At 40.3% G+C, this 13,834-nt stretch overlaps 1 protein-coding gene across 2 annotated transcripts in view; it reads left to right on the forward strand.

The window, feature by feature from the left end:
- The window catches only part of ESRRB (estrogen related receptor beta), a 238,909-nt gene that overhangs the window by 167,210 nt on the left and 57,865 nt on the right, over positions 1-13,834 (forward strand). The window contains exons 1-2 of one of the 2 annotated variants that reach the window (XM_072622959.1): positions 2,249-2,513; positions 5,448-5,854. In XM_072622959.1, the coding sequence (XP_072479060.1) occupies positions 5,461-5,854 (394 nt within the window). In that variant the 5' untranslated portion in view covers positions 2,249-2,513; positions 5,448-5,460. Of the gene's footprint in view, positions 1-2,248; positions 2,514-5,447; positions 5,855-13,834 lie in introns of those variants that run through there. The other variant, XM_072622958.1, reaches the window with a different exon arrangement.

The raw sequence follows: 13,834 nt of genomic DNA on the forward strand, positions 1-13,834 counted from the left end.
ATGACGATGATCATTTTGGTGATGTCTTCCAGGCTACGTGGGTGGCTTAACATCACTGCCCTCTTTCTTAGCCCCACTCTTAATAATTCACTTGTGGCACCTTGACCCAGTTCAGCTGCTATCTACAATACAGAAACAGATTTAGGAGAAGGTGGAAGAAAAGTTTACTGCTGAGACAGGAAGAACCACTTGTTTAAAAGAGGGCCTAGCTAGATTGGAATCAACCATCACCAACCAAACACTCATTTTGAAGATTTAGGTATCTTGATAACTTCTTCCTCTGGTCTTTTGGCAACAGGCCCTGACCCACTACTCCTGCATCATTAATACTCTCATTCCATAGAGTTTAGGTCCTCTTCAACAACTTTTCTCAGAGTCTGAGACTTCAAGGTGTCAAGTGCCTTCATCGGAAAGTTTAAATCTCTTTTATAAGTCAAGAAAACTTAATAGTCCCGGCTTTGAGGCTTAAATATGCCTGACATCAAGAGAAGATACACATCTACATAACCCAATAGGGCTGGGAGGAAACATAATGTGGTGAAACCCAGTGGATTTTGAAGTCAAGGACCTGGATCTTGAATTCTGGCTTAGCTATTTTCTATCCAGGTGACCTTGGTAGACATATCCGCTCTCCTTGCCTCTTTTTTCTCGTCCAAAGGACTGAGCCCCATGAGGCGACCTGGAATAGTGGATGGAATGCTGAATTTGGAGTCAAGAAAACCTTCTAGCTATGGCAAGTTATCTAACCTCAGTTTTCTCATCTGGTACAATGAGGGCACTGGAATCAATAGTTTCTAAGGTTCCTTCCAGTTCTAAATCCATTAATTCTGAGAGCTCTAAGATCCTTTCCAGGCTTAAATCCCAAGACTGGGTACCTTAGCCAGCTCACTCCAGTCAGAGGATTTGGCCAACTCCTCAGCTGTCACACACACACACACACACACACACACACACACACACACACACTCTCCCTCTCTCCCTCGCTCTCTCTCTCTCTCTCCCTCTCTCTCTCTCTTTGCATAGCCCTTGCACTATGTGTAATTCTAGAAATCTCAGGACAGGAAGAGATTCTCTGGGGTAAAAGCAGGGCTAAAAAGTGATCACGAAAATGGCAAAGTGAGTAGAAAGAATGACCTCAGAGGACACACTAAGAGAATGAAATGCTTAGACCCCCCCCCAACTCCCAACATCCTCAAACCTGTGACTCAGGCACCAAAATAGCAGCCCAGTTTCTCAGCCAGCTCTGAGGAAAGTAGGATCAAATTTATTTCTTTTTCATTCTCGAGGTCACCAGAACTCAATGAACATGTTTGGCATTTTCTGTGCAGGATAGAGAAGGGGCTTACTGAGCCAAATCTGTGTATAAGATGGGAGCTTGGGTGTACTGGTACTACCCTTGGGTTTCCTGCTGCTCTTCCCCTAGGTCTAAAACAAAGGGTAAACATTCAGGATGGAGACTGGAAAGCTTTCTAGGGGCATGTTTAAAGGCAAAGTTACAAAATCCTAGCTTGCTCTAAGTACTGTCCTTTCCCTTTTCCCCCACTATGACACCTCATCAAAGGACCATTGAGGAGTAATGAAGCCAACATCCTTGCCTCACTGTTCTTTGTACGGACCATGTGGCCAAACTTTGCCTAGCTTCTTCCTCTGTTCAAGTTGTCCATATCCCCTAAAGAACTCAAGTGTTGCTCACCCTGTCTCACACAAGAGAGTGATCAAAACAGATGTGGGTGAAAGGCTGGTGGTCTGCTTATTTCTCCAGCGGCATGATTTTATTGTCTCCAAAGACTGATCAGCTGAACTTGATGCACTAAAACAACTCGGATTATTTGCACAACTCTCTCCCTGTGGGGTGCTTTTTAGTTCTTTCCTGTACGTAGTACGTTCTAAATACCCGTACATAGTGCTCAGTAAAGGTTGAATCGAATTGTCTGATTCCTATGTCTTTATATCTCCCACATTGCCAAATATTGTGCTTCAATGGAGAAGGCACCCAATTAATTAATTCATCAATGAAAAAACAATCAAGTGTACCTAGTCAACTTGCAATGACCCTAGCTAATAGAAGGAAGCAGTGGTATGGATTATCCCAAAGAACATCCAGATAATAGCCAAATTATCATTGTGTAATTATTTCCCATCAGATTTACCTTCCTAATTAGGCTCTGTTCAGTCTGATATTAAAATGTTTGCATTCCCTAAGTACACAGCCAAAAGGGGCCTCAGGGATCACTTGGTCCAACCCATACCTGACACATGAATCTTCAGCCTCTCTGCTGTTGGTTTCTCTCAGAGCACTTGCTAGAGGAAGGGAAGAAGAACCTGTCCACCTTGCCGCCAGCCTAGATCAGCTTTCGTTGACTCTCAGGATCATAAATCAGAGCTGAAGGGAACTCGGAGGTCATCTAGTCCAAGCCTTTTATTTTACAGATAGGGAAACTGAGGACAGAGAAAGGAAGTGACTCAGTAGAGTCACACACCTCATAAGTGACAGAGCCAGGACTCAAACTCAGGTGAGCTAATGCTAAATCTAGTACCCTTTCCACCTTAGGACAACAGAGAAAGATTCTCAGAAGGCAAGGTAGGAAGGGAGGACAAAGAGAGTACCAGGGGTAGAAATGGGCCACTGGGGAGTGGAGGCCAGCAGTGGCCAGTGCAGTTACTGAAGAAAGAGTCTTGTGTGTGTGTGTGTGTGTGTGTTTTGTATGTCTGACAAGGGTCTCCAGGGTCAGGCAGTGCATTAAGAAAGAGAATAACCCACCTTACCTGGTGGAAAAGTACCAGGAAAAGGGGTATGACTTGCCCAAGCCTCTGGAGATGGGGAAATGTCAGCCCTTTGAACCAAGGAAGCTGGCCAGTTAGTACTGTGACCCCATAAAAGTTCTTATCATTGCCTGCATTCATCAGCAAAGTTGAGACCCTAAGAAAATATTGCTCCTGTTGGGACAACCTTAGTGCTACATTCCCCTGGAGTCTGTGCTGGAAAGCACACATAAGGAATTGGAGAAGCCTGATCCATCTAATCTAAGAATAAAAAGGAGAACAAGTGAGTTGGGTCTAAAATAACTGAAGGCATAGATTCATGAATTATCAATCAGCAAGTGATGTCAGGCAGCCTCCAAACACCCTTCCAAGGCTGGGGCTGATTATCTTAAAGCCCATGTTCAGTAACTGGTAAGCTCAATGAGCCCAAAGTCATGGGTCCAATCTCTTTGTGTCTCTTAGTTCTGTACTGCACTATAGCCACAAACTATCCTTCTAGCCCTGACTAGCTGACTTGAAAAGTTGTCATTTAGTCTTTTCAGATGTGTCAGACTCTTTGAGACCCCATTTGGAATTTTCTTGGCAAAGACACTGGAGTGGTTTACTTTTTCCTTCTCCGGCTCATTTTACACATGAGGAAACTGAGGCAAACAGGGTTAAGTGACTTTCTCAGGGTTACACAACTAGTAAGTTTTTGAGGCTGGGTTTGAACTCTAGAAGATGACTTCCCTTGAAAAGGAGTACTAATATTCATAAAAGGAATTGGGTAAGGGTATAGAAAGATCAGAGCAAAGTGGCTACCATAATTGGGAGGTGTGTGGGGATGCTTCCAATGGATTTAACTTACTCCTCTAATCTTGGGAAAGAATTCATTATCATATATGAATTATGGTGTATATTCAGCATAGTTGGGAACAGAGATTCTGGTTAGTTAAGTATTCTAGCTAATAGAGTGATCATAAATAATAATTTCCAAAGAATTATAATGTTATAGGTTACAAGTTAGTAGGCAATAAAATGACCATGAAAAGCAGCCTAGCATAGTGGTTAGAATGCTTAACTTGGTGTTAATAAGACCCAGGTTCAAGTCTTGTTTCAGAAACATATTGGTCATATCACCCTGGGCAAACAAGTCATTTAAACTCTCCACCCCCTAGGCAATTCTCTATGACTATATAAGTTATGGAACAGTTGCTGATCTGATTTGGTAGAGAGAATTTCTTCACTGAAAGTTGTCAAGAACAATGAAATCACTAGTCTGATTTTTTAAAAATAGATTTAGTACTAAAATGCTATTGTTAGAAAAAAATTGGAGACAGCTAGGTGGTTCAGGGGATAGAACACCAGCCTTAGACTCAGGAGAACCTGACTTGAGACCTGGTCTCAGATACTTGTGTGATCCTAGGCAATTCATTTAACCCTCATTACCTCAAGAGAAAGGAAAGAAAGAAGGAAGGAAGGAAGGAAGGAAGGAAGGAAGGAAGGAAGGAAGGAAGGAAGGAAGGAAGGAAGGAAGGAAGGAAAGAAGGAAGAAATTGTTTTTATGAACCAAGATCTTAAAGTTGTAGCTTAGATCTGTAGTGAAAACATTATTGTCTTTGGTATAGACCTGTGTTCCTACATTAGAATTGACATTGAATTGTGGAAAAGATACTAGCTATCTAGTCAGAGGTGGTTGTTGTTCAGTTGTTTCAGTTGTGTCTGACTCTGTGACCTCATTTGGATCTTCTTGGCAAAGATACTGGAGTGGTTTGCCATTTCCTTCTCCAGCTCCTTTTACAGATAAGGAAACTGAGGCAAACAGGGTGAAGTGATTTGCCCAGAGTCACATAGCCACTAAGTGTCTGAGGTCAAATTTGAATTCATCAGTCATTCTGATTTTCAGGCCTGGAGCTCTGTCTACTGTGCCACCTAGATGACCAGAGTTCAGATCTTGCCTCTGACACTTTGTACTTGGGTATCCTTGGCAAATTACTTAACTTTCCTGATTCTTCCACTTTCTTCTTTCCCTTCGTCCTTCCTTCTTTCTTTTCTTCCTTCCTTCTCTCCTTCATTTCTCTCTTTCTTTTTTTTTGCAAGGATCTTTGTGTATAGTTTTTACAAACATAAATATCATTATATTTTAAAAATAATTGTATGTCCAGCCTGCAGAGATACTTATGTATGGATTAGTGAATCCTTCTTCCATTTAGCTCAATATTTCATTTGTAAAATTATAGGGGCGGACTAGATAGTTCTGAGGTCTTTTTCAGATTGAGATCTATGAGCCTATATGCCTTGGCTGTGACACTTTTATAGTTTCTGGGCCAGTAACTTCATCATTATCAGACTCAGTTTCCTCATCTGGAAATCTGGGTCATAATAATTTATATTGCCTGCCTCATAGGGTTGTTGCAAGAAGTGCTTTGTAAAATTTAAAAGTGTCATGTAGACATGAACTATTATTTTTATTATTACTGTAAAGAAGTAAATAAAATAGTTTTATTTGATCCATTAGCAGGAATATATGGTATAGTCTTTTCAGCTATCCCAGAGCATCATCAGTCAAATAATACAGAGCCTATCTCTTTCTATGCCAACGTCAGTGACCCAAGTCTGTGGCCAATTGCACCCTTGCCATACCCCTGCAGGACCCAGATCCTGGCTCATTTCAATAGGTGTCTCCTTTTGCCCTCTTTCTACAGGCTGCTGAATAGGATGTCTGCAGAAGAGCGGCACCTCACCTCCAGCTGTGGCTCCTTTATCAAGACAGAGCCTTCCAGTCCATCCTCGGGCATTGATGCTATCAGTCACCACAGTCCCAGTGGCTCTTCTGATGCCAGCGGTGGTTATGGCCTGGCCATGGGTCATCCCAATGGTCTGGACTCACCTCCCATGTTCAATGGCACAGGCCTGGGTGGCACTCCCTGCCGTAAGCGCTACGATGACTGTGCCAGCGCAATCATGGAAGATTCACCCACCAAGTGCGAGTATATGCTAAATGCCATCCCCAAGAGGCTCTGCCTTGTGTGTGGGGACATAGCTTCTGGGTACCACTATGGAGTAGCTTCCTGTGAAGCCTGCAAAGCTTTCTTCAAGAGGACGATTCAAGGTACAGTGGCATCTTTGTGTATATACTCAAACGTGAGGCTGCATGGGAAATAGAGAATTTGAGAGTCAAGAGCTCTAAAGGGTTATTATAGGGAAAGGAGATTACGCTGTTCTGCTTGGCCTTAAAAGACATAAGAGCTGCGGATGGAGTAGTAGACAGACAGAGATTGGCTTGATGTACAGGAAAATTTCCTAACAATGATGAGAGTTGATCAAAAGAAACATAGGCTGCCTCAGGTGATCGTGGGCTTCCCATTACTGGAGGTCTTCAAGTAGAGAGTGGATGACCACTTATTGGTGATATTGTCAAGGATACTCTTGTTTTTCTCCTTACTTTGTGATTTTTCCTTTGTTGCTGGTTTGGGAAAAGCCACTGCATCTTGAGGAGCAGGAAGCTGGTATGGCTGAAGGACTACTAAACTTTTACATGAGTTTGGAGTCATGGGACCAGTATTTGAATACCAGCTCTACAATTTAGTACTTTTATGACTATAGTCACTTAATCTTTTTTAGGCTTCGGTTTCCCCATCTGTAAAATAAAGAGGTTGGGTTAGATGACCTCTGAGGTCCTTCCAGCATTATATCTATAATCTTTTTATCCTTCAACTCTAAGATTCCAAGTCTCATTGTCAACCATAGTAATAAGTGCATAATCCTTAATTTCAAACAATTGCCTGTTGAAAATGAATGTGCATGAACAGATATAATATACCAGGAGCACACAAGTATATCTGGGCTTATTGACCAGTGTAGCTAAAAGATACATCCAGATTGTGGAAAATTTTGGGATGGTAGGTGTAAAGCACTTTGAAAACTTTAAAGGACTATATAGAAATGCTACGTGTGATGATTGTCATTATTATCAACACATATGTATGCATGTATCTATGCCAACAAATGCTCACAGATATGCAAAAGAGATCTGTAATTAGAAAAACTCTATTGCCATTCATCTTGAAAGGGCAGAAATATTGAATTTACAAGATCCCTCACTTTATATAATTGATGAGTTTCTGAAAATGTTACATGAAAATTGAATTTTTGTAAACTGAATCACATTTTAATTGCCATAGGGAAGTTGACAATTTTCAGGACTTCTGTTTTAAATTCTTTTTAAATGAAGATCTTCCCATTAATTTATCTAATAAAATTGTGTTTTCATATATTTGCTTTGCTTTTAAAAAGGTCAGGAAGCAAATGTCTTTGGGTACACATTGTTCATGGAGTATATGTGTAGGAGGGAAGTAATATGTGATTCATTTTTATATTATTTCTATCATACTACTTTTGACATATATTGAATGTGTGTGACCCTGGGTTAGTCATTTCAGGACCCCTTACAATTCTTTTAGATCTAAGGTAAGAGGAGATGCTAACCTATAGTGGTAAGGGAATTTTCTCACATAGGAGTTCTTTATATCAATGAAATCACAGATTTGATCTCTATAGCTACTTTTAGGTATAAAAGTTTAAAGTTCCTTTTCAGGAAAGGTAATTCCTATAACTCCTGAGTAACTGAATAGATTTGGTTCAAGTTTTCTAAAATCTAAGACAGGAGGCAGAGATAGGAGCAGGCCCAATTTCAGCTTGACAAAAATAAAAAAGCAGGGTTTGTGGGAGGTATCTCAGTCATCAGCAAGTAAGAAAAGCAAGTTATCTTGAGAATATGTAAATACATTTAATTATTTGCTACCATGAATAGGATAATGATCTCTGCTTAGAAGTCAATCTTGAACTCTTCCTTATAAAATATTGCCACGGCCAACACAGATGGACAGTTGGGATAATGACAGAAAGAAACATTTGACAGGTCAGAACTGAGAAATGGATTTTGAAAGAGTCAAAAAACCCTCCCATGTGGATCAGGTTGCTTTTAATACCAGTTATCTTTTCAGTTTATTATTGACTAAATAGACACAGGGCAGTAGGCATCATATAGAAGTGGAGAATGTGGGAGCCAGAAATCCCCTTACAGATCACCTAGTAAGAGTTCCTAACCATTTTTTTTCATCATACACTCTGGCATTCTGGTGAAGCCTATGGATCCTTTTTCAGAATAATGTTCTTAAATACATAAAATAAAACATATAGTATTACAAAAGGGAAAACAATCATATTGCAATAATAATGTAATTCCCTCTTGTCCAAGTCCATGGGCCCCCTGAAATCTATCTATGGACTCGTTGGGGATCTGTGGACCACAGGCTAAGAACCCCTTCTCCTCACTTTCTAGATAATGAAACTAAGGCATTTGAGATGTAATGACTTTTCTTAAGGTCAAAAAGCCAAGATCTGGATCCTGGTCTTTGGATTCCATCTTGATACTCTTTCTAAAGTCTCATATCATACACGTATTCTAAGAGTCAACTTCAAATAAAATGTTAGAACCAGGGAATAACTGAAGACATTGGCCACTGGAATACACAAAATACACGTGCTAAAGACCAGTGGATAGAAGCCTATCTGTGTGTGGCTGCAAATGGCCAGATGGGATCAGAAAACCATTGGAGTCATCCATAACCAATAGAAGTGTCAACAGACTGTTGCAAATGTCACTTCTCCAACTTTCATTGAGTCCAATAAATAATAAGCCTATTAAAATATACCCACCAGATATTCAGTCTTTGCAGACAGAGTTTTCACAACTTCTAAAAGCAGTTGATGGGATTTCTTCTAGTTAGGTCAGATTAGAACTAAGAGTCAATGACTTTTAATGGTTCTAAATCAATCATTCTTAATGAGTGTGTGTGTGTGTGTGTGTGTGTGTGTGATGAACCCCAATGACAATCTGGTGAAGCTTATGGACTCCTCAGAATGTATTTTCGAATGTATAAAATAAAATGCATAGGATTGCAAGAGAAACCAGTTGGATTATGAGCTCACCTGGATTGTCTTTTGACTTCATACCCCCAAATGCTTAGTACAGTGTCTGGCACAGAATAGATGTTTAATAAATGCTTATTGATTCAGAATTGGTTATACATACATACATATATATATATATATATATATATATATATATATATATATATATATATATATATATAGGCATAATTATCAGGATTTAAGAAAGTTCACAGACTTCAGGTTAAGATGAGACTCATTTAATAACATGCAGATTTCTCCAGGTACCCATCTGGATTTAGGCCATAACATCTATGATTCTATATCTTGCAGTAACCTCAGTTTGTGATGTTGAAATTAAAATAGAATAAATAGAGAGGGGTCTTCAGAAACCAGCCACATGGCTTAATTCCATCAGTGTCTTTTTGATGATGTGGATATTGAGAATATGTCCATCATATCTGCAGCTAATACACATTGCTTGGAGTTGTAAAAACTCTAGAGTAGAGAAAACAAAACCCAAAATGACCCACTAAATTGGAAAGGTATTCCAATGAAAACAAGAAATTTAGTAAACATAAGGGTAACAGGGTAGACAGAGATAGAGACTTGACATGATCACTTGAGGGAGGAGAAAGATGGAAGAAGCAAAGACTAACCCAAGTTCAGAGTTTTAATATTGGCCAGAGATGTTAGTAGTCAGGTCAAACATCAATTTCAAAATTAAAAATTGATATCAAAATCACTCAAAGATTGATAGCAGTCAAGCACCATGTGACAAATACCAGCATGCCATAGATACTTACTGGAGCCTGACTTGCAGATGCTGGGAAGGAATCCCACTATTATGACATTGCAATCATCAAATCTGTGGGAGATGATTGTATCTTGTTTGGATCAACACATTTTTAAAGGATGTGGAGGAATTAGAGAAGAAAAGAAAGGAAACATCATGTGTTCTACATGTATGACCTTACAAAGTTGATTAGCTTTTCTGGGATTGTCCTCTTTCTAACTTTAATAAAAAAGTTGAAGGCACCAACATCCTTCCAAGTCAACCCAACCTTGAAAGCTTGGCATTATCCTTGACTCCTCATTCACATTCACCTCCCTCCCCGATATCCAGTCTCTTGCCAAAATTTTGTCATTTTTCCCTTTGCAACATCTCTTGTAAATGTCTTCATCTCTCTTCTGACATGACCGCCATTGGTACAAACCCTCAACATCTCACAAATGGACAATTGCAAAAGCCTGCTGGTGGGTCTGCCTCTCCCCACTCCAACCCTTCCTCTATTCAGAAGCCACAGTAATTTTTCTCAAGTCATTGCCTTTCTCCAGTGTCTCCCTATTGACTCCAGAATCAAATATAAAATCCTTTGTTTGGCTTTTAAAGTCCTTGACAACCTTGTCCCTTCCTGCCTTCATAGTTTCCTTCTACTTTTCTTCCCTACCTGTACTCTAAGATCCACTGACATTTCCTATTCCTCACAAATGACACCATAGCTCCATTCCATTCCTTTTCACTGTCTGTCCCCCACTTTCTCTCCTGCTTTCAGGGATTTCCTTGGCTTCTTTCAAGACAACTCAAATCTTACCTTCTGCAGGGGGCCTTTCCACCTTCTCTCTCTCTCTGTCTCTCTCTGTCTGTCTCTGTCTGTCTGTCTGTCTCTCTCTCTGTGTCCCCCTTCCCTTTCCTCCCTTCCCCTCATTCTCTCTCAATTTCTCTCTCTCTGTCTCTCTCTCTCCTTCTTTTACCCCCTCTATCCTCTTTCTCTCTTTTGTATTATCTTTCTCTCTTCTTCCTCATCCCCCATTATTGCCTTCTCTCTAAGATCACTTCCATTTATGCTGTGTATATTTTATTTGTACAATATTTTTTGGGGGGGTACATTGTCTCTTCCACTAGAATATGACCTGCTTGAGGGGACAGACCATGTCTTTTGCCTTTCTTTGTATCCCCAGTGCTTGCACAGTGCTTGGAAGTAAGTGCTTAATACATGCTGACTGAAAGTAAGCAGTGGAAGAAAATAGTGGAAGATAATCTTTCTGAAGTCTCTCTCAACTCTAAATCTAGAGGTCTCTAAGAAATACATAATTCAGAAATCTGGATGTTTATAAAAGATGAATCAGAAGATAATTTTTTTGCTTCACAAGGGGATTCACAATAAGAAAAAAAGAAAAAAATGTTGGTTTCTTTAGTTTTTAAAATGCTAGCTTGTTAGTACTTAAAATAGGACTGAATTTACCAAAAACAATTATTTGCAGGCAACATTTAGGAACACATTTGTGAAGTGCAATAAGATAGCCTAGTGTGGCCATTGTAGAAGAAAGACTACAAGAATTGGTGCCTTTGGAAGTTAGAAGAGAAACAGGTTCAGAGATGGCTTTGTTAGCATTGATAGGTTTTTACAAGAGGCATATGGACCTGTTTTGTCTACGCCCGTTGAGGATTGGCTAGAAAACAGGAAACAAAATGGACATATATTACTAAAACCAGGGAAAATGTGTTGGTGCCTTATGCATAGTACATGTTTTATAATATCTGTCGAATTCAATTCAATCAAATGTCCGTATATAAGTGGGAATTAGACCCGGAGATAAAATCTTTTGAGAGAATGACTCCTAGAGATCACCTTTGTATCAGTCAGCTTTACAGATTCTTTCCAGCCTTGGGAATGAGGAAAAAGGGAGGAGAAAGGCAGAGCTTTGCTGAGAGATAAAGTATGGTGATGCACTATTGTTCAGTAACTTCAGTCACGTTTGACTCTTTATGACCTCATTTGGGGTTTTCTTGGCAAAGATACTGGAGTGGTTTGTCATTTCCTTCTCCAGATCATTTTACAAGATAAGGAGACTGAGGCAAACAGGACTAAATGACTTGCCCAAGGTCACACAGCTGGTAAGTGTCTGAGGCCAGATTTGAATTCAGGAGGATGAGTCTTCCTGACTTCAGGCATAGCACTCTATCCACTGTTATGTATCTGCTCCATGGTGTACTGGCAAATGTTTAACAACTGGCTTAGAAAAAAAAATACTCACAACACACTTTTAAGTTGAATTTTCAATATTAACATTTTCTCCATCACTTTCTTAAGTCTAGACAACCAACCAAACAATAAATCAAGCCTTGATCTGTAGCATTTTCCAATTTCCAGGATGTAGATGTTCATACTGAATAAGGGGGGTTTATTACATGACCTCTTAGGTATTTTCATTCTCTGACATTTTACAATTCCATAATCCCAGTTGGCCCAACAAAGCCAACCCAACCCTGCCTAAGTGGAATTTAGCTTTCTTTCCCCTCTTAGGGAGGGGGAGTATAGCATTAGATGAGGCTTTGATGTGACATGGGGTCCTCTCCATAATAGAATTGCTTTGGGGGATCCTGAGGTATGCACTGACCAGACATGCATTGAAGTGGTAAACCACCAGCTCACATAGCAGCCAAATATGGCTCCAGCATCTTTTATTAATTTACAAAAAAAGGGCAGAGTAGGAGGGATTGTGGTGGGGAGGGAGGCAGAGGGGAGACTTTCAAAATGATTTTGTTTTTCACTTTGGGCACTGATATGAGACTGGAAAGAATATTCCCCCGAGGAGAAGTAATGGCAGGAGGTGATTGATCAGTTATCAGAAATGGGGTCTGCTTGGCTGGTGCTTGTCTAGATCCAAATTGTTCTGGATCACTTCCAAGACCTTTTGTCCTGGAAAACATTGGCTGATCCAAGGGGAGATGAGTTCAGTGACACACTTGGGCATTTAGAGATAAAACCTTTCCAAAACAGGCAGACACCAGAGCGGCACAAGGGTGGTGTCTGGCACCGGGAGCGGATGGGATTGTTGGAGCTGATTTCCATCTGCTTTTCTTGATCTCTTTGGGAAATGCTGTAATCCAAGAGTTACCTCACTGCCAAGTGTCCCCTCATGGCTTCCCCAAGGGCTATATGTATAAGCATACACTCTGTCCCAGAAAGCTCTCAGCCTTGGTGGGTTTGATCAAGGAGAATGCAGAATGTTGGAGCTAGAAAGGCCAGGGTTTCTTAGCCCTTCTTTTTTAAAACTGACTTACAAGCCTTACAATGCTACCTAAATGCTATTATAGTTGTCATATTATTGTCCCATTTGGCAGCCTCGTGAAGTCCATGGACCCCTTCTCAGAAGGTTTTTAAATACACAAAACAAACCAATAGGCTTACAAAGGCAAGCAATTATACTGAAATATAATTATCAAAATAGCTTTAAAAAAACTAATCCATAGACCTCAGGTTAAAAACCCCTGATCTAGCCCAACCTCTCATTTTACATAAAGGAAACTAAGTCCCCCAAAGGAGAAGCGATTTTCCCAAAACTGCATGGCCAGTTTAATAGATTTAGAGCTAGTAGGGGCTTTAGAAGTTATCTGCTTTAACCCTCTAATTTTGCAGTGCAGTTAGCTGAGGTCAGAGAAGTTAGGTGACTTATCCAGAGTCACTCAGTAAGTAGAGGAAAAGGGGTAGGAAATAAATATTTATATAACACCTACTATGTGCCAGGCACTGTGCTGAGCACACAATTACAAATGTTATTTCATCCTTATAACAACCCCGTGAGATAGGTGCTATTATTATGTCCACTTTATAGATAAGAAACTAAGGAGAACAGAGGTTAAGTGACTAGTCCAGGGTCACACAGCTTAGTAACTATCTGAGGTCAGATCTGAATTTCAGGACTTCTTGATTACAGGCTTAGTGCTTTGGCTGCCTCCTGAAGCCAAGAAGTAGCAGAGAATCTTTTTGTCAATCTAGGGCCTCTGAGTCTTTTTTATCCACATCTAGTATTCCTCATGGATACAGCTGGGTGGCTTCGTAGATAGAGTGCTAGGCCTGGAGTCAGGAAGACCTGAGTTCAGATCTGGCCTCAGACATTTACTAGCTGTGTGACCCTGGGGGAGTCAGTTAACCTGTTTGCCTCAGTTTCCTCATCTGTAAAATCAGCTGGAGAAGGAAATAGCAAAACATTCCAGTGTCTTTGCCAAGAAAACCTCAAGGGCAACATGGATGTCCTATGGTTGAAAGAGTCATGAAGAGTCAGACATGACTGAACAACAAGTACTTTTCATAATGTGCATGTGTCTTCTCCCTCCCTTTCCATTTAACTT

Source organism: Notamacropus eugenii, chromosome 7 (assembly GCF_028372415.1).
Source record: "Notamacropus eugenii isolate mMacEug1 chromosome 7, mMacEug1.pri_v2, whole genome shotgun sequence".
NCBI lineage: Eukaryota > Metazoa > Chordata > Mammalia > Diprotodontia > Macropodidae > Notamacropus > Notamacropus eugenii.